This window comes from Salmo salar, chromosome 11 (genome assembly GCF_965601325.2).
Source record: "Salmo salar chromosome 11, fSalSal1, whole genome shotgun sequence".
Lineage (NCBI taxonomy): Eukaryota > Metazoa > Chordata > Actinopteri > Salmoniformes > Salmonidae > Salmo > Salmo salar.
In genome coordinates this window covers 75,739,502-75,760,607 of record NC_138301.1, presented here as the reverse complement: position 1 = coordinate 75,760,607, position 21,106 = coordinate 75,739,502, and the positions used below count along the sequence as shown (strand labels likewise).

The 21,106-nt window shown below is 41.5% G+C and overlaps 1 protein-coding gene across 1 annotated transcript; it reads left to right on the top strand.

Moving 5' to 3' along the window:
• The first annotated feature begins 1,018 nt into the window (after positions 1 to 1,018).
• On the top strand, positions 1,019 to 21,014 carry LOC106562840 (phosphatidylinositol 4-phosphate 5-kinase-like protein 1). Its single transcript, XM_045689814.2, has 9 exons — positions 1,019 to 1,389; positions 3,634 to 3,684; positions 5,290 to 5,444; positions 7,735 to 7,859; positions 13,700 to 13,734; positions 13,841 to 13,896; positions 14,001 to 14,113; positions 16,880 to 17,042; positions 17,672 to 21,014. The coding sequence occupies exons 1-9, from the start codon at positions 1,075 to 1,077 to the stop codon at positions 18,132 to 18,134; spliced, it is 1,476 nt and encodes a 491-aa protein (XP_045545770.2). The 5' UTR covers positions 1,019 to 1,074; the 3' UTR covers positions 18,135 to 21,014.
• Positions 21,015 to 21,106: the final 92 nt, after the last annotated feature.

Here is a 21,106-nt window from a genome sequence, read left to right as displayed (position 1 = left end):
TAGCTTGCTGTAGTTATTTTACGCGTTGTAAACTTACGGTCAGAATGTATATTCCATGGGCGCAATGAAAATGATAGGGCACCGGATAGGCGACATGTATCCGATTTGTGTGTGAAAAGTGTAATTTAGTCAGCAGGCGTAGGATCATATTCAAACCATCTGCCCAACATTGTTTTCAGAATTGTTGGTGGCAATATTACCGTTATGCGCATGCAATAACCTTTTATGGATAGCCTATATTTTATTGTATACCCTATATATGGCAAAAGAGGCCCTACTTTATTATGCTGCGGGTGTGGTGTCAAGTCGGTTCCACTGGTTAGTTGGTCAGTATGGAGCAGTGCAGATTCTCAAATTGGAGTCCTCATTCAAAGATTCTGATATGTTGATAAAAACAACCTATTTTCTTCCCTATGTTTCATCAATGGTTTATCCTTGATTCATCATGATTTAACATAAAACTACTATTGAAACTGTTACTAATATATATGCTCCACAACAAGGACCTCCTTAGTTACAGCCCCTTGAATAGATAATGAAGGGCTTGTAGTGGTGCATTGAGAGTAACAGCAACATCTAGGCCCTAGGGACTTGAAAATACTTGTTCCTCTCCTGCTTCTTGTCAATGACACAGCTGGTTGATCCATAGAATTAGGAATCGGAATACTAATTAATGAACTAATGTAATTTAATAGGATTTCTATGGGTTTATCCATGATCACTGGTGGGTCATATGTGGGAGAAGGAGAGCGTGAGAGACTAGCCTATATAGTCCTTAGTTATCTCCCAGCCGCTTGTTCCGAACCTAGGAAAGGCTGCTGGTGTCAAATGGATGTCGCTGGTTTGGTTCCACTGTCAATCAATATCAGGCCAATAAAAACTTTCCAATCTCTTAGGTCTATAGAGCCATTGGACCTTTGTGGCCGTGGTCACTTTCTGCATGCCTCAGGCAGCTCAGGTCTGTCTAGGTAAGACACGACTGATATTGTCAACCTCTGGTTTTCCCAGCAACGAGTTACCACGCATGTTAATCGATAGGAAGTCTGACCTACATGGTCTTACCGGTGTAGTTGTATGTGCTTTGTTATGGCAAAAAGCCTTATTATTGATGTGGCATTTTGCAGAGATGGTTGCAAGTGCTGGATCTTGAGTACTCATTTGTGTGTGTGTGTGTCATCCCCACCCCAGATGGAGATGTCTGCGGGTCCAGCGGGGGGCACGCAGAGGACTGGTACGGTGAAGAGGAAGATGTGGGGGGGCCTGAGGCAGCAGTGGAAGCTTCTCGGCCTGTTTGAGATCGACCAGCAGCACGAGTTCTACAGCCTCACCTCTATGATGAAGGAAGGCCTCTCTGCAGCCGTGCAGAACACCATCGACAACCCACCACCGGTGAGCACCCACAGGTCATTAAATGTGGTGCAAGTCAATATGCGTTGCATTTTACTAAGCAAAAGTTCACACCTGTTTTTTTAAGTAGGGGATAAAACACTCAAAACAAAGGTATAACAAGAGACTGTCATCCTTCACACCCCCTTTGCTTGTTTTTGGTTCATCCCTCTGTGTTTAATGCCCTATGGAAATAACAGGTACTGTACAAACTTGCACAGGGGTACACGCGGTTCAAACACCTCATAGAGCAGGATTTTTTACAAGGGATAAGTAGTTTGAATTGAGCAGTATCTTCAGCTTGTGCAATCACATAGTGGTCTAAAGCTAACTGAATGGACCAAACAAACAAAAATGCATACATCTACTTTGTGCCATTGCCAGCGTTTAAAATGATTGGTTGCAAACTGGTTTCATTTACCGTGGTGGCTGATGCCTCTCAATTCCTCCTTAATTTGCATCACCCATTGTGTTCCCCAAGAGGGCCATGAGAAGTTCAAGAGTGGGGCTGAAGCATGAACAAAAGGAGCTCATCAGAGAGAGTCATGTTTCATCCACCTGTAATTACTCAAGGCTAAAGGCCCCTGACAGAAGAGCATAGGGTCATGTTTATTAGGCACCAAACAGAAGAAAACTGACTGAAACAGGAAGGGACTACTGAACTTGTCCAATATGAAACGCTTGTTTTCGTTTTCTTTTGCAAAACGTTTTGCACCGTTTTCTGTTGCATGCCCTAATGAACATGGCCCAGGCTAAGGCTGGATTCTAACCTGTTATTGTCATCATTTGTTTTCCACTGGTTAGCCTACTAGCTACAATGTCAAAAGATCTCTGAAACAATCATTTTGTTAAAGACATATGCCCCATTTAGACTTTACATCATTGAGGAGTCTTTGGATTCCAAATGGAAAACCTGCTCCCTTCTATCTGCCCTTAATAACTTGCCCTTGTGGATCTGAGAAAGCGTTGAGGCGTTACCATATTACTTAGTCCTATCTGGTGGCCTCAGACCGTAAAAGTCATCCGCATCAAGGGCAAAGGGAAAGGGGGTAAGTTTCCAGTTTGCAACGGAGTATTTGGCTGAGCTATGGGAGGTGGCTATTAGTGGCTTGCTCTTTGTTTTGCCTTCTGCCTGCAGTGCTAGATGTTCCCCAATGTTCCCTAGGCAATATGGGGTTGTCTGACCAACCCCATTGTTGTCCCTACAGAGGAGAAGGGATACAGAACACAGGCTTATATTAGAGCCAAGTGGGACGTAGTGGTTTGGATTATGGAAAATTACATGAACACTTAATTTTATATTCCAAGGAAATTTGATTTGATGTAGGTGTATTCATGATCTAATTTGCAGCAACCATTATTTTGTCCATCGGCATTTGGTTACTCTGCCGGATCCTATGGTGGTGAATAAGAGGTCACAAGGGAGTTATTCTCACTCACTCACTCACTCACTCACTCACTCACTCACTCACTCACTCACTCACTCACTCACTCACTCACTCACTCACTCACTCACTCACTCACTCACTCACTCACTACACACACACACACACACACACACACACACACACACACACACACACACACACACACACACACACACACACACACACACACACACACACACACACACACACACACACATCCATTGAAACTGAGCCTGCTGACTCAGCGGTGTGATACATGGTTGTCTCTGACTCACATATTCCCTTACACACACACATACACACTTCTTGTTGATCCACCTCTTGTAGCATGTTAGCATACTTTGGGCTGGGGTGCCATGTTTAGATTTCCTGAAATGTTGAGTTCAACAGAAAAGGGATCTGTAATTTTTTGTTGTTGGTGGACTGTCTTTGCTGTTAATGGTCTTTTGTGTTTTTCGCACTTAACAGTTTCCCATGTGAATCAATAATGGTCCACCACCCAAAGGACATCCAGACAACTTAACACAACTGTGGGAAGCATTGAAGTTAACACAGGCCGCCATCCCCGTTGACTGCTTTCGACCCCTTGTTGAGTCCATGCCCCAACAAATTGAGTCTGTTCTGAAGGCAAAAGGGGGTGCAACTCAATATTAGGAAGGTGTTTCTAATGTTTGTATGCTCAGTGAATCTGATTCACAGTGATTGTAAGACCCCTTGGAATTGTGTCTTGCTTTACTCTCCCCAAATCCTTCTCAAAAGATAACTGCATAGTTAGTATATTTTACAAGTAGTAATTATTCCTTTTCTTCTTTTATCATAGGATGAATTGTCGGAAGATGACTACAGATTGGAGGTCACTCAAATACATGAGGTATGTTGATTTAAAAAAAATGTAATACAGTTGCAACACCAAAGGTACAAATCGGGAAATTCATATCTCACAATTTCAGTCTTCAAAAAGATGTGAACAAACAAGTTTTTTTCCTTATAGTGACATGAGGCCTCATTTATAAACCATGCGTACTACAAAATATACCACAAAATGCGTGTGCGCCAGTTACCTCAAAAGTTGGCTTTTATAAAAACTGAACTTGACTCCATGCAAACTTCAGACCATGCGCACGCACATCTTCTTTTGGTTGAAGTATTGTATTGCAAGTCGGCCTAAATATTTTGTGCAAATGGGGGATATGACACGCTTATTCATAAACAAATTCATAATAAGATGCATTCATTTGCCGTTAGTGAGAAGAGCAAAAATCAAGTGTTTTATTTTTGGAATCTAAAATAATTAGACATAGGAATCTATTTCCTACTTATTTTATTTTCATAACCATTACAGAATAAATTCCTCATGTTTTCTGGCCGTGATGGGTTCATATTGCTGAAGTAGCCTACCACAAATGACCATGCGCATCTCTCATTTAATTGGGCCTATGTAGATATAGAATATCTAGGCCTATTTCCAGTTTTGCTGTATGTGATCCCATAGGCAGCACAGTTTATAACCTACAGATGAATTTAACAGGTGAACATCAAGACAGTTGATCTCTTACTTTTGAAGTACGGTGCATTCCCTTGACTTTTTCCACATTTTGTAATGTTACAGCCTTATTCTAAAATTGATTAAATAAAAGAAGAATCCTCAGCAATCTACACAGAATACCACATAATGACAAAGTGAAAACAGGTTTTTAGAAATGTTTGCACATTTATTAAGATGAAAAATATAAATACCTTATTTACATAAGTATTCAGACCCTTTACTATGAGACTCGAAATTGAGATCAGGTACATTCTTTTTCCATTGAAATCTATTGAAATCCATCTTTGAGATGTTTCTACAAGTTGATTTGAGTCCAAATTCAATTGATTGGACATTATTTGAAAAGGCATAAACACCTGTCTATATAAGGTCCCACAGTTGACAGTGCATGTCAGAGCAAAAACCAGCCATGAGGTCGAAGTTATTGTCCGTAGAGCTCCGAGACAGGATTCTGTCAAGGCACATATCTGGGAAAGGGTACCAAAACAGCATTGAAGGTCCCCAAGAACACAGTGGCCTCCATCATTCTTAAATGGAAGAAGTTTGGAACCACCACATTCCTTTGTCAAATACAGCATAAATTACATTTATTTTTTTAAACATTCTGGCAACACAGTAAATTGTAAGATATTTGACCATATTCGTAGGCTGTGCGATAGCAGCGCAACATCATAAGCCTATTTAATCACAGAGCCTATACTAAGTCAGGACAGACATAGAAACACAATAATCTATTGATAAACAAAATATTGAACAACAATTTTGTCTGTGCAAACAGCAGGTATTTAATATGGCTAAAATATCTTGTGGAGTTCTTCAAGTATTAATTGTTGGACCTTTGTTGTTTCTTACCTACTTCAATGTATCTACTACTGTTTGCTGATACCAATATGATTTTAACTCTCTCTTTCTCTCCCCCTCTCTCTGAAGGACTTCAGAATGGAGACGTTTGCAGGGCCAGTGTTTGCCAGCTTGCGTCGCTCCTTGGGGATGACAGAAAAGGAGTATCAGCACTCTCTCTCCAACGACGGTTCCTACCTGCAGTTCATCAGCAACTCCAAAAGCAAGGCCGACTTCTTTCTCACGTGCGTAAGCATATTCTACTCCTCTCTTTCTTTCCCTTTACTGTTAGAGTATATCTCTCACAAATATAGTGCAAATATAGAAAGCTACTTTGTTACTCTTATCTGGCCAAAGTATATGCTCACACACACACACACACACACACACACACACACACACACACACACACACACACACACACACACACACACACACACACACACACACACACACACACACACACACACACACACACACACACACACACACACACACACACACACACACACACACACACACACACACACACACACACACACACACACACACACACACACACACACACACACACACACACACACACACACACACACACACACACACACACACACACACACACACACACACACACACACACACACACACACACACACACACACACACACACACACACACACACACACACACACACACACACACACACACACACACACACACACACACACACACACACACACACACACACACACACACACACACACACACACACACACACACACACACACACACACACACACACACACACACACACACACACACACACACACACACACACACACACACACACACACACACACACACACACACACACACACACACACACACACACACACACACACACACACACACACACACACACACACACACACACACACACACACACACACACACACACACACACACACACACACACACACACACACACACACACACACACACACACACACACACACACACACACACACACACACACACACACACACACACACACACACACACACACACACACACACACACACACACACACACACACACACACACACACACACACACACACACACACACACACACACACACACACACACACACACACACACACACACACACACACACACACACACACACACACACACCCAAAAAAATTACGCCCCATTTTCAGGACCCTGTCTTTCAAAGATAACTCATAAAAATCCTAATAATTTCACATATCTTCATTGTAAAGGGTTTCAACACTGCTTGTTCAATGAACCATAACAAATTAAGGAACATGCATCCGTGGAACGGTCGTTAAGACACTAACAGCTTACAGATAGTAGGAAATTAAGGTCACAGTTATGAAAACTTAGGACACCAAAGACGCCATTCTACTGACTCTGAAAAACACCAAAAGAAAGATGCCCAGGGTCCCTGCTCATCTACGTGAACGTGCCTTAGGCATGCTGCAAGGAGGCATGAGGACTGCAGATGTGGCCAGGGCAATTGCCATGTCCGTACTGTGAGACATGAGGACTGCAGATGTGGCCAGGGCAATTGCCATGTCCGTACTGTGAGACACCTAAGACAGCGCTACAGGGAGACAGGACGGACAGCAGATCGTCCTCTCAGTGGCAGACCATGTGTAACAACACCTGCACCGGATCGGTACATCCGGACATCACACCTGAGGGACAGGTAAAGGATGGCAACAACAACTGCCCGAGTTACACCAGGAACGCACAATCCCTCCATCAGTGTTCAGACTGTCTGCAATAGGCTGAGAGAGGCTGAACTGAGGGCTTGTTGGCAATGTTGTAAGGCAGGTCCTCACCAGACATCACCGGCAACAACGTCGCCTATGGGCACAAACCCACCGTCGCTGGACCAGACAGGACTGGCAAAAAGTGGTCTTCACTGACAAGTCGTGGTTTTGTCTCACCAAGGACAATGCCACCAGCCATACTGCTCGTTCTGTGCGTGATTTCCTGCAAGACAGGAATGTGTGTGTTCTGCCATGGCCAGCGAAGAACCCGGATCTCAATCCCATTGAGCACGTCTGGGACCTGTTGGATCGGAGGGTGAGGGCTAGGGCCATTCCCCCCAGAAATGTCCGGGAACTTGCAGGTGCCTTGGTGGAAGAGTGGGGTAACATCTCACAGCAAGAACTGGCAAATCTGGTGCAGTCCATGAGGAGGAGATGCACTGCAGTACTTAATGCAGCTGGTGGCCACACCAGATACTGACTGTTACTTTTGATTTTGCCTCCCCTTTGTTCAGGGACACATTATTCCATTTCTGTTAGTCACATGTCTGTGGAACTTGTTCAGTTTATGTCTCAGTTGGTGAATCTTATGTTCATACAAATATTTACACATGATAAGTTTGCTGAAAATAAACGCAGTTGACAGAGAGAGGACATTTCTTTTTTTGCTGAGTTTATGTATGTGTTATAACTCACTATCTGTGCTAATCACTGCATTTCTCTTTCTCATCCAGGAACGATAAGCGGTTCTTTCTGAAGACCCAGAACAAGAGAGAGGTGCAATTCCTCCTGTCCAACCTAAGAATCTACATGGAGCACCTAGAGAAGTATCCTCATTCACTGCTGGTCAAGTTCTTAGGTAAGACACAGGACTCTGATCTTATAGTCCATTGGCCAGTGGAAAAATGTGTTCACTTTTGGCAGGGGTGGCATGCACCCCAAAAATCTAAGAGGGCACCAAGTACGTTAGAATGGCTGGGGTGAGAATTTAGCATTTTTCAAACACCTGAAACAACTTTTTCCCGCAATGTAGAGCCATAATCTTAATTCTTTGTAAAAAGATGTCTATTTATCTAAGCATGCCTCTTGAGCTTTATGTATCCTCTTGACTGGTGGTTATTTTTTAAAGAAACTAAATATGCTTCTCTTCATCACTGCTAAAATCTGGGTTAAAGAGTGTGAGTCTTATTCAGTACATTCGTTTTTGCTTGCTTTTCTAAAGTATACCAATCTTGCCAGCAGGCATGCCAGCTAAGATAGTTAGAGTAGCTAGCTATTGGGTGGATCTCATTTATAACCAATGGGATTTGGTAAATTTTTGCCATCCGATTTAATGATGGCAAAATCATAGGCAGCAGCTATCTATCTGTCGATGTGACCTTGAGCAAGGCAATTAACCCTAATTGCTCCTCTAAGTCGCTCTGGATAAGTGTCTGCTAAAAACGACAACAGTTTTTTTCATTTGTTTTATTCCAGGGCTGGGGTCAATTTGAAATTGAAGGCAATCAATTCAGGAAGTTAACTTAAATAACAATTGAACATTTGAAAAAACAGCATCTATTTTCAATGACTTCTCTATAAACTGAGGAGTCAGTTTTTACATTTTTAATTTGTAATTAAAATAACTTCCTGAATTGACTGCCTTAAATTCAAATTAAATTCAAATTGACCCCAGCCCTGGTTGATTCCCTCATCATCAGACGATTTGTTAGAATGTTATGTTGGAATGCAGTGTATATGACAGGATTCAAGACATATATTTTATATTTAACAATTATAGCATAATTTTACATATCAGTATAATCACTACAAACTAGTAAAATATCCCTTTAGGAATATTATAGATACCTTTTTTATTGTTTGAAAATAAAACATAGAAATTAGGGATTCAAATACTGACCAAAAACAGTCATATAAATAGTGTTTCTGGCACATTTTACTAATATTTTACAAAGATGATATATTTTGCAAACCTGGCTAAATTGGTTGTGTTATCTTGATAACTATAATAAATGTTTTTATTGTCATTAGGCATATTCTACTTATTATTAAAAGAGGTGTGGCAATGTCAGACCAATCCAAGTTAAAACAATGGAGCTGGTTGGTGGCCATATTGGAAAATGTGTACCCTATGGCCTATGGTTAAATCAGCAATAGCTAGGCATCATTGTTTAGACTTATTTTCTAGCTTTATGTAAAGTTTGGTACACTCATTATGAAGGCATTTTGTGAAAATGGATTACCTGTATCTCTTTGCTGGATGTAAGGCATTCCTATGGGATGTCATATAGGGTGCAATGTACGGGGGCAGGTTTCACATCACATTTCTTGATATTTAATATAATTTAAATTAATAGATATTAATCATATGGTGAATACTTCTAGAACATTTTCTATGTGTTTTAATATAATATAATTTAAACGGCTACAAAACTACAAAAAAGCTTTTTTTACATATTTTTACCATTTCTGGTAATATTTTGCTAAATACATATACAGTGAGCTCCAACAGTATTGGGACGCATTTTTGGTTGTTTTGGTTCTGTACTCCAGCACTTTGAATTTGAAATGCTACAAGACTATGAGATTTAAGTGCGGACTGTTAGCTTTAATTTGCGTGTATTTTCATCCATATCGGGTGAACCGTTTATAAATTACAGCACTTTTTGTACATAGTCCCCCCATTTTAGGGAACCAAACGTATTGGGACAAATTCACTTACACTACCGGTCAAAAGTTTAGAAACACCTACTCATTCAAGGGTTTTTCTTTATTTTTACTATTTTCTATATTGTAGAATAATAGTGAAGACATCAAAACTATGAACTAACACATATGGAATCATGTAGTAACCAAAAAAGTGTTAACCTCTTACATCTAGACGTTCCGCTAGCGGAACACCTGCTCCAATATCCAATGATCGGCGTGGCGCAAATTACAAATTCCTCAAAAATACAAAAACTTCAATTTTTCAAACATATGACTATTTTACAGCATTTTAAAGACAAGACTCTCCTTTATCTAACCACACTGTCCGATTTCAAAAAGGCTTTACAGCGAAAGCAAAACATTAGATTATGTCAGCAAAGTACCCAGCCAGAAACAATCAGACACCCATTTTTCAAGCTAGCATATAATGTCACAAAAAACAAAACCACAGCTAAATGCAGCACTAACCTTTGATGATCTTCATCAGATGACACTCCTAGGACATTATGTTATACAATACATGCATGTTTTGTTCAATCAAGTTCATATTTATATCAAAAACCAGCTTTTTACATTAGCATGTGACGTTCAGAACTAGCATTCCCACCGAACACTTCTGGTGAATTTACTAAATTACTCACGATAAACGTTCACAAAAAACATAACAATTATTTTAAGAATTATAGATACAGAACTCCTTTGTGCAATCGAGGTGTCCGATTTTAAAATAGCTTTTCGGTGAAAGCACATTTTGCAATATTCTGAGTAGATAGCCCAGCCATCACGGCTAGCTATTTTGACACCCACCAAGTTTAGCCCTGACCAAACTCCGATTTACTATTAGAAAAGTTTGATTACCTTTGATGTTCTTCATCAGAATGCACTCCCAGGACTGCTACTTCAATAACAAATGTTGGTTTGGTTCAAAATAATCCATTGTTACATCCAAATAGCGGCGTTTTGTTCGTGCGTTCAAGACACTATCCGAAGTGTAAATAAGGGTCACGCGCACGACGCATTTCGTGACAAAAAAATTCTAAATATTCCATTACCGTACTTCGAAGCATGTCAACCGCTGTTTAAAATACATTTTTATGCCATTTTTCTCGTAAAAAAGCGATAATATTCCGACCGGGAGTGGTGGTTTTCGTTCAAAGATAAAACATGGAGTAGACTCGTGCACGAGCCTGAGTCTCATAGTACTGTGACCGACCACTATCCAAACGCGCTACTGTTTTTCAGTCAGGCCCTGCAAAGCCACGATTCAGCTTTTTGCCGCCTTCTGAGAGCCCATGGGAGCCGTAGGAAATGTCATGTAACAGCAGAGATCCCCTGTTTTGGATAGAGATAATCAAGAAGGCCAAGAAATGGTCAGACAGGGTACTTCCTGTACAGAATCTTCTCAGGTTTTGGCCTGCCAAATGAGTTCTGTTATACTCACAGACACCATTCTAACAGTTTTAGAAACTTTGGAGTGTTTTCTATCCAAAGCTAATAATTATCTGCATATTCTAGTTTCTGGGAAGGAGTAATAATCAGATTAAATCGGGTACGTTTTTTATCCGGCCGTGAAAATACTGCCCCCTAGCCATAACAGGTTAAACAAATGAAACTCTATTTTATGTTTGAGATTCTTCAAAGTAGCCACCCTTTGCCTTGATGACAGCTGTCACGTCTGCTTCCAACTCTTCCAACTCCCCCAACTCCCCTGAACGCAGCTCACTTTCCAGATCCCAATCACCTGAATTCTAATCACATGTTCACACACCTGTATGTCATTATCACACTATTTAGTTCAGTTCTTTGCACCCCATCACTGTGAGGTATTGTTTGTTTTGTGACACACATCTTTCAGAGCGCTGTTTTTCCTGTGATTTACTCCCCCCGTGTATGATAGTTTTTGCCTGCCTCACTAACGACGCCTTTTGCCTATTCCATGCCTGTACTTTAGCCTATCGGATTTCCTGTTATCTACCTATTGCCTGATCTCCCGGACTACGTGACTAACCTTTTCCCTGCCTGTACTGTTACCCCTTTGGACCTCCTGTGTATGACCTTCTGCCTGCCCCTGGACCCAGCTACCTGCCTCCTCCTGTGTATGACCTTCTGCCTGCCCCTGCCCGCACCGCCCCCCGGAGCCTCGCCGCCCGGACCCGCTCCGCCTCCTCCTGTGGTCCTTTACAAATAAACACCTGCTGCGCCTTGTGCTTGAAACCAGCTCTCTGTCTCCCATCGTACTCATTACAACAGCTTTGCACACTTAGCATTCTCTCAACCAGCTTAATGAGGTAGTCAGCTGGAATGCATTTCAATTAACAGGTGTGCCTTGTTAAAAGTTAATTTGAGGAATTTATTTCCATCTTAATGTGTTTGAGCCAACCAGTTGTGTTGTGACAAGTTAGGAGGGGTATACAGAAGATAGCCGTATTTGGTAAAAGTCCATATTATGGCAAGAACAGCTCAAATAAGCAAAGAGAAATGACAGTCCATCATTACTTTAAGACATGAATGTCAGTCAATACGAAACATTTCAAGAACTTTGAAAGTTTCAAGTGCAGTCGCAAAAACCATCAAGCACTATGATGAAACTGACTCTCATGAGGATCGCCACAGGAATGGAAGACCCAGAGTTACCTCTGCTGCAGAGGATAAGTTCATTAGAGTTACCAGCCTCAGAAATTGCAGCCCAAATAAATGCTTCAGAGTTCAGTAACAGACACATCTCAACGTCAACTGTTCAGAGGAGACTGTGTGAATCAGGTCTTCATGGTCGAATTGCCGCAAAGAAACCACTACTAAAGGACACCAATAATAAGAAACTTGCTTGGACCAAGAAACACGAGCAATGGACGTTAGACCGGTGGAATTTAGTCCTTTGGTCTGAAGTCCAAATTGGAGATTTTTGGTTCCAACCGCCGTGTCTTTGTGAGACGCGTTGTGGGTGAACGGATGATCTCCGCATGTGTATTTCCCACCGCAAAGCATGGAGGAGGAGGTGTGATGGTGTGGGGGTGCTTTGCTGGTGACACTGTCTGTGATTTATTTAGAATTCAAGGCACACGTAACCAGCATGGCTATCACAGCATTCTGCAGTGATACGCCATCCCATCTGGTTTGGGCTTAGTGGGACGATCATTTGTTTTTCAACAGGACAATGACCCAACACACCTCCAGGCAGTGTAAGGCTATTTGACCAAGAAGGAGAGTGATGGAGTGCTGCGTCAGATGACCTGGCCTCCAAAATCCCCCGGCCTCAACCAAATTGAGATGTTTGGGATGAGTCGGACTGCAGAGTGAAGGAAAAGCAGCCAACAAGTGCTCAGCATATGTGGGAACTCCTTCTGGACTGTTGGAAAAGCATTCCAGATGAAGTAAGCTTGAGAGAATGCCAAGAGTGTGCAAAGGGTGGCTATTTGAAGAATCTCAAATATAAAATATATTTTGATTTGTTTAATACTTTTTTGGTTACTACATGATTCCATGTGTTATTTCATAGTTTTGATGTCTTCACTATTCTACAATGTAGAAAATAGTGGAAATAAAGAAAAACCCTTGAATGAGTAGGTGTTCTAAAATTTTGGACCGGTAGTGTATGTGTATTAAAGTAGTCAAAAGTTTAGTATTTGGTCCCATAGTCCTAGCACACAATGACAACATCAAGCGTGTGACTCTACAAACTTGTTGAATACATTTGCTGTTTGTTTTGGTTGTGTTTCAGATTATTTGGTGCTCAGTCAAAATCAATGGTAAATTTTGTAGTGTGTCATTTTGGATGAACTTTTATTGTAAATAAGAATATAAAATGTTTCTAAACACTTCTACATTAAGGTGGATGCCTCCAAGCATGAAATAGAACTCACAGACATTAACCTTAATGAGAATTATCATTAGTCTTTGTCACCGCAAAGTGGACAAATATGTGAAATTTGGCCTGCTGGACCATGGAAAATGTTTGTAGTTGACTGAAGTTTAAAAAAATTTGTTTTCAAGGTGTCCACAGGATCAAAATTCCACATAGGAGGAAGGTACTGACTGATTATGGATTGTTATTCATAGCCATATTGTTTATTATTATCATTATTTATTAGCTACAACTTAGTTTGTTCATGCCTTGTCTTACCTTTTTCACAGAAGTACTTTATTGTAATGCAGAGTGTTTTTTACCCTGACGATCGAATCAATGCCAGGTAAGCCTGTTTCAGAGTAAAACAAAACAGTCTGGTGTGTGAAATGTATTACAGGCACTGTGGTAACAGCACTGTTAAACTGACTTTGTTGCCTGTTGTTGCAGGTATGACATCAAGGGTTGTGAGGTGAGCCGGTGGACAGACCCAGCCCAAGAGGGAAGTCAGGTTATTGTTGTCCTCAAGGACTTGAACTTCGAGGGCCAGTACATCACTCTGGGTAAGGGTAACGAATCCTGTCATAGTATGTTACAGCATGAGATATGTACCAGAGGACTGATTACAATGAAAGGACATACCTTAGTTATGTTTTAGTAATTGAGGCAAGCCAATTTGGTGATTTTTAGCATGTAAATCTTGGTGGGGCAAACCCCAAAACTTTGCGGGGTTGCATGCCAGCAAAGACACTACACAACACTAAACAATACATTAATTGCACTATAACGGTGAGAAACAATGCCCACAAACCTTTAGGGTCTACATAAAGCTGTCCCAATAGCAAAGTCCCAACACCTTACCACTGCTACAACTGGCGGACAATCAGCGGAGCCTTGTCTGGCAGCGAAACAGTTAATTCAGCCACATTTATTGCCTTTTAAAAAAAACATAGTAGATATGGCTGACTTGGTTAAACAAATGTGGATTCTACTGACAATTGTGATCTACAAACTATGGCATAAGGGGACGACGAGCGGATAAGAGGCAATCCGTAATTTCGATTAAGACATTAATGAGTGAGGTAGGACTGACTGTCACATTCGTTTGTAGAGAAGGTCCAAGGCGCAGCGTGAGTATCATTCCACATCTTTATTAATATGTGAAACTCAGCAAGACATACAATAAACTATAAACAAAACAATAAACCGTGATGACAGAGGTGCAACATGCACTAACTCAAAATAATATCCCACAAACACAAGTGGGAAAAACAACTACTTAAATATGATCCCCAATTAGAGACAACGATGACCAGCTGCCTCTAATTGGGAATCATACAAAAACCCCAACATAGAAAAAAGAAACTAGAACCCAACATAGAAATAAATATACTAGATAAATCCCCCAGTCACTCCCTGACCTACTCTACCATAGAAAATAAGAGCTCTCTATGGCCAGGACGTGACACTGACGTAGTCAATATAACTATTTGTTCAGCACTTGAAATGTACAGCGACAGAATTCAGAACATGGGCCGTTCTTACAGTATTCTCCATTTACACCAAGTCAGAACCGTAGAATAAATAAAGGGGGCATATAAGCAGACAATGAAAGCTCTTACAATATTCAATGCTTACATTTCTCTAAAACAGACTATAGGCTACATGTGCACCACCAAGTCTGAAATAGTAGGCAAAATTAAGAGCGGAAAAGGGACCAAATTATTAGGGTGATGCACATTGGCTACTAACATCTTACAACACAACATACACTTAGTATTACTTTCTTAGCTACAGTATGTAGGAGCATACAATACATTTTTGGACTCACTTTGTTGTGTGCTGTGCTCACTTGAACAGAAAGTTGGCCCAGCGTTTTTTGTGTGGGAAAATTGTCATCAAAGTCTGTCATTCTCTGGATTTATGGTGCTTTCAAGACAACTGGGAAATCAGAAAAAAACAAGCTTGAATCATGATGACGTCAGTGATCTTCCGGTCGTAGCTCTAGAATGAGGCCCGAATTCCCGATTTACAATTCCGAGTTGGATGTATTTTCCCAGTAGGAGCCTGTTTTTTCCCCGAGTTCCCAGTTGTCTTGAACTCACTGAAATCAGATTTCCCAATTCCGAGTTTCCAGTTGTTTTGAGCGCGGCAGAATTTATGTTGGATTGACAGCGTTGGAAGAGACCCTTAAACCCAGACTTGGGACCACTCACCCACTCCACTGAATAGCAGGCTAGTGATTGCTTTGCAATGCTTGCAGTTAGCCACAGATTCCTTCCAAACCACTCACTGTTGAATTTGCGATTTCCAACTTGTTGCGTAATGTTTATGTCCAATGGCTGATGAGCACCAATATGTTTTATCTATAATTTCTCTTCATTATTTCTCTTTATATGACAGGGATTAAAAAGGATTTGCCAGTAGATTGTCGACTTGATTCCTGATGATGACTGCTAGCTAACATTTTGAAAGTATGATGTTGACATGAGTCCAATCAAAGCTACTGTAGATATAACATGTTTGATGTCATTTTAGCTGTGGCCAATGACCTTGAGCCTTCTTGGATGGGCACTTCTAATGTAACTCTATGGCAGCACCCAAGGGGCTTGAATTTTTGAGCTCTACTCTTAGATTTGGTGGTGACGTAGTGTCCCAATGAGTGACAGAACACTGAGCCAATCATGGCGCAACTAGAGCTGCTGCCCAACCCTACACTCCGTATTTTCCGCTGGCTGCCCCACCAGCACAGAAAGCACTGAGCTAGGCTGAAACACCTGCTTTTTGGAGCTGCCTTATTCAAGAAAGCAAAAAAGAGACCATGTTTGTATTTTACTGAAAGTCACCCTTGATAAGAGTGTATGTTGACCAAATATATATATGTTTTTTAAATGTAAGCTTTTTAACTAGGCAAGTCATTAAGAAAAAAATCTTATTTACAATGACGGCCTACCTGGGAACAGTGGGTTAACTGCCTTGTTCAGGGGCAGAACGACAGATTTTTACCTTGTCAGCTTGGGGATTTGATCCAGCAACCTTTCAGTTACTGGCCCAACACTCTAACCACTAGGCTACCTGCCACCCCAAAATGCTGTTTTATTGACTCAATGATTATTATATATATTTTTTTACATTGTTTGCAAACTGATATGTAACACGTATTAATGCCAAAATAACATGCAAAACAGGCACCCCCCCCACCCCACCCAAAAAAGGTGGGGCTCAAAATGACGGGCGGCACTGGTAATGACACTGTAACAGGGTAGTAAGTGGTACATACAGTTATAGAGTCCTAACCAGTTTTGCAATATATGTGCTTGTGTTGATAGACCAGCATCGTCCATGGCTGCTTCGGCAGGTGGAGATTGACACGTCGTTCCTGCAGAGACTCAATGTGCTGGACTACAGCCTCCTGGTGGCTCATCAGCCCCTGCACCAGGATGAACGCCACCAGTGCCTGTCCTTCGCCACCCTTATCATGCGCACTAAAAAGTGGGTGGGATTTCTCTCTTTTTTTATCCACTTTTTGTATTATTTTTTCTGTCTTAGATTCTTTTTTTCTGTTTTAGTGACATATTCAGGCCTCAAAAGTGGTGTAATGTCAAGATCAATATTTTCCCCAGGTCCTGGTCTTTCTTCAGGACAAAACCAATGACTTCCAGGCATGTAGTTACCACAAATATACTTCTTGGCTATACAATAACATGCATAACCACCACGAGCAACTATCTAGTATTTGTCTACTCTAAAATCAGTCAACTTTGGTATTTTTTAGGTTGGCCATGCTGCCTCACTCTTGGCTCTTACCCTCCCCTCTTTAACCTCTTAGGTAGACATGCTGGCTCTAATAACTTTGTTACCCTTCATAGAGATGGATAGAGGCTTTACTTGCCACAAAGCCAGTTTTAACATGGGCAGCGCCATTGAGTGGAAGAAAATGGAACTGCCTATTTTTAATAGAGATAGCCCTCCCTGGCACTGCCCATGCTATCACAAAAGTGTTCATGGCAAAGATAAGTGTGCCCTATTTCTATATCTGTTACCCTCTCCTTTTTAACCTTTCAGGTGGCCATGTTGGCTCTAATAACTCTGGGTACCCCCTCTCCGCTTTAACCTCTCAGGTCAGTGATCACATGCTCAAGTCCCACCCATGCGGGCATGCCCACTGTTCCGGGGGCGGTCCCAGAGGAAGATTCCGCCCTGTTGATATCAGAGATGGACGCCGGGACAGGAAGTTGCAGCGTTACTGAGTCACGGGTAGGAAGTGACCTGGGCAGTGCCCCTTCCGGGAGACCCTGTACTGAGCAGCCGGTGGGAATGGTCACGGATTCGATGGAACTGCGAGACTTCCAGGCCCAGAACCGCCGGCTGCTGCCCAACTTCAGAAACCCGCTGCATGTCATTGACGGACCGGAGCATCGCTACTTTGTGGGCATCATCGACATCTTCACTGTCTACAGCTTCAAGAAGAGGCTGGAGCATTGGTGGAAGAGACTGCGGCACCCAGGGCAGGCCTTCTCCACCGTCAGCCCCCCCGCTTACTGCCATAGGCTCTGCCAGTGGGTACAGGACCACACCAGGTAGACTCAAAAAGAGGGGAGGATGAGGATGGTTACTCCCGCTAGCACGCTGTCTGCCCAGGGACACACATGCACGCAAATACACACACACACAGACTAGCAACTGTGATGCTGTTCAGAGACATAAAGCTATTCTTTTAAAGCGCTGTAATTTCAGATTGACCAAGAGGCAGTTATTTTCATGTTTCCACATGTCCAGACCAAAGCCAAAACGAACATAAACCATTATATGGAAATATGTTATTCACCACCGCGGATAAATGGGTTCTCCCTTTTCATACTCTTTCATTTTTCTTAAGTAACAAAGAACAGGTGCAACATTTAAAATCTAGTGCTATGAATTGATTAGCTGGTTTTCCAAAGTATAATAGTTGTTGAATTGTTGAAGTTTAGTTAGTGAATCAATAATGAAAACCAAAATGATTTTACAAATTTGCCACCTGTTTTTTTATTTTTATTTTTTTACATTTGACTCCTATGGATTTTTTTTCTCCCAATTTAACTTTGACGTTTTGATACCTGTTGTATGTTTTTTTTAAGTGCCTTTCTTATGCACTTCTCAGTAGTTGGTATTCAGACTTACCTTATGCAGGTGCGTAACGGGCTTTGCAGTCGTGGTTCACTTGCGCGCGCTGAATACATTTATATTTAAATGCGGTGCTGAATACATACACCTTTAAATACGGTGTACCTTTAATTTTGACGACACTCACTAGAATGGGTTCAGAATATAAGGATCAATAAATGAAACCCATCTTAAGATATGCATATTCGTGTCCATTTCAGGACCAACTAGTTTATTTAGGCACATTTTGAGTTAAGAAAGTATGTATGAATTATAAAAAAGTACAGGGTTTGGAAAGCCTTTACACACTAAATACAGTGCATTCAGAAAGTATTCAGACCCCTTGACTTTTTCCAAATTTTGTTACATTACAGCCTTATTCTAAAATGGATAAAAGAATCTACACACAATACCCCCATAATGACAAAGCAAAAACAGGTTTTTAGACATTTTTGCTAAATTGCTAAAATAAAAAAAAATGAAATATCACATTTACATAAGTATTCAGACCTTTCAGTACTTAGTACTTTGTTGAAGCTCCTTTGGCAGCGATTAGAGCCTCAACTTTTCTTGAGTATGACGCTACAAGCTTGGCACATATGTATTTGGGGAGTTTCTCCCATTTGTTCTCTGTAGATCGTCTCAAGCTCTGGATGGGGAGTGTTGAGGCACAGCTATTTTCAGGCCTCTCCAGAAGTCCGGGCTCTGGCTGGGCCACTCAAGGTCATTCAGAGACTTGTCCCGAAGCCACTCTTGCATTGTTTTTGGCTGTGTGATTAGGGTTGTTGTCCTGTTGGAAGGGGAAACTTCACCCCAGTCTGAGGTCCTGAGCGCTCTGGAGCAGGTTTTCATAAAGGCTCTCTTTACTTTGGTCCGTTCATCTTTCCCTCGATCCTGACTAGTCTCCCAGTCCCTGCCACTGAAAAATATCCCCACAGCATGATGCTGCCACCACCATGCTTCACCATAGGGATGGTGCCAGGTTTCCTCCAGGCGTGACGCTTGCCATTCAGGCCAAAGAGTTCAATCTTGGTTTCATCAGACCAGAGAACCTTGTTTCTCAATCTGAGAGTCCTTTAGGTGCCTTATGGAAAACTAATTTTGCTGAGAAGTGGCATCCATCTGGCCACTCTAACATAAAGGCCTGATTGGTGGAGTGCTGCAGAGATGGTTGTCCTTCTGGAAGGTTCTTCCATCTCCACAGAGGATCTCTGGAGCTCTGTCCGAGTGACCATCAGGTTCTTGGTCACCTCCCTGACCAAGGCCCTTCTCCCCCGATTGCTCAGTTTGGCCGGGCAGCCAGCTCTAGGAAGAGACTTGGTGGTTCCAAACATCTTCCATTTAAGAATGATGGAGGCCACTGTTCTTGGGGACCATCAATGCTGCAGAATTTTTTTGGTAGCCATCCCCAGATCTGTGCCTCGACACAATCCTGTCTCAGAGCTCTACGGACAATTCCTTCGACCTCATGGCTTGGTTTTTTCTCTGACATGCTCTGTCAACTGTGGGCCCTTATATAGACAGGTGTTTATGCCTTTCCAAATCATGTCCAATCAATTGCATTTACCACAGGTGGACTACAATCAAGTTGTAGAAACATCTCAAGGATGATCAATGGAAAGAGGATGCACCTGAGTTCATAGCAAAGAGTCTGAATACTTATGTAAATAAGTTGTTTTTTTTTTACATTTGCAAAAATTTCTAAAAACCTATTTTCGCTATGTCATTTTGGGGTATTGTGTGTAGATTTAGGTTCCTTCGTTGGGGTGGCAGGTACCCTAGTGGTTAGAGCGTTGGACTAGTAACCGAAAGGTTGCAAGATCGAAGCCCCGAGCTGACAAGGTAAAAATATGTAGTTCTGCCCCTGAACAAGGCAGTCAACCCACTGTTCCTAGGCCGTCATTGAACATAAGAATTTGTTCTTAACTGACTTGCCTACTTAAATAAAGATAAATAAATTAAATAAAAGATTGATCAGGGAAATCTGGGGGAGTTTTTCCTAGCCACCGTGCTTCTTTCACATGCTTTGCTTGCTGTTTGGGGTTTTAGGCTGGGTTTCTGTACAGCACTTTGAGAATATCAGCTGATGTACGAAGGGCTATATAAATAAATTTGATTTGATTTGATTTGAAATTCTTTATTTAATCCATTTTCGAATAAGGCTGTAACAAAATGTGGAAAAAGTCCAGGAGTCTGAATACTTTCTGAATGCACTTTTTCATTGATGGATAAAAAATACAGTGGTTTGATTCATCGTGAAAGTTTAAGTTCAATCCATGAAATATTGGAAGGTGTAAAAAAAAAAAAAAAAAAAAAGAAGTGTACAATAGGGGTTGAACAATAGTCCTATAAATCTACCCTATCATCACTAATCATGGAACTGTATGACAATGGTCCAGTCGTGGTAGACC

Coding starts and splice junctions, on each gene's coding strand:
- LOC106562840 (XM_045689814.2), top strand. CDS start 1,075: ATGTGCTTTGTTATGGCAAAAAGCCTTATTATTGATGTGGCATTTTGC. Junction 1,390..3,633: donor CCATCGACAACCCACCACCG/GTGAGCACCCAC, acceptor CTTTTATCATAG/GATGAATTGTCGGAAGATGA. Junction 13,735..13,840: donor AAATTCCACATAGGAGGAAG/GTACTGACTGAT, acceptor CCTTTTTCACAG/AAGTACTTTATTGTAATGCA.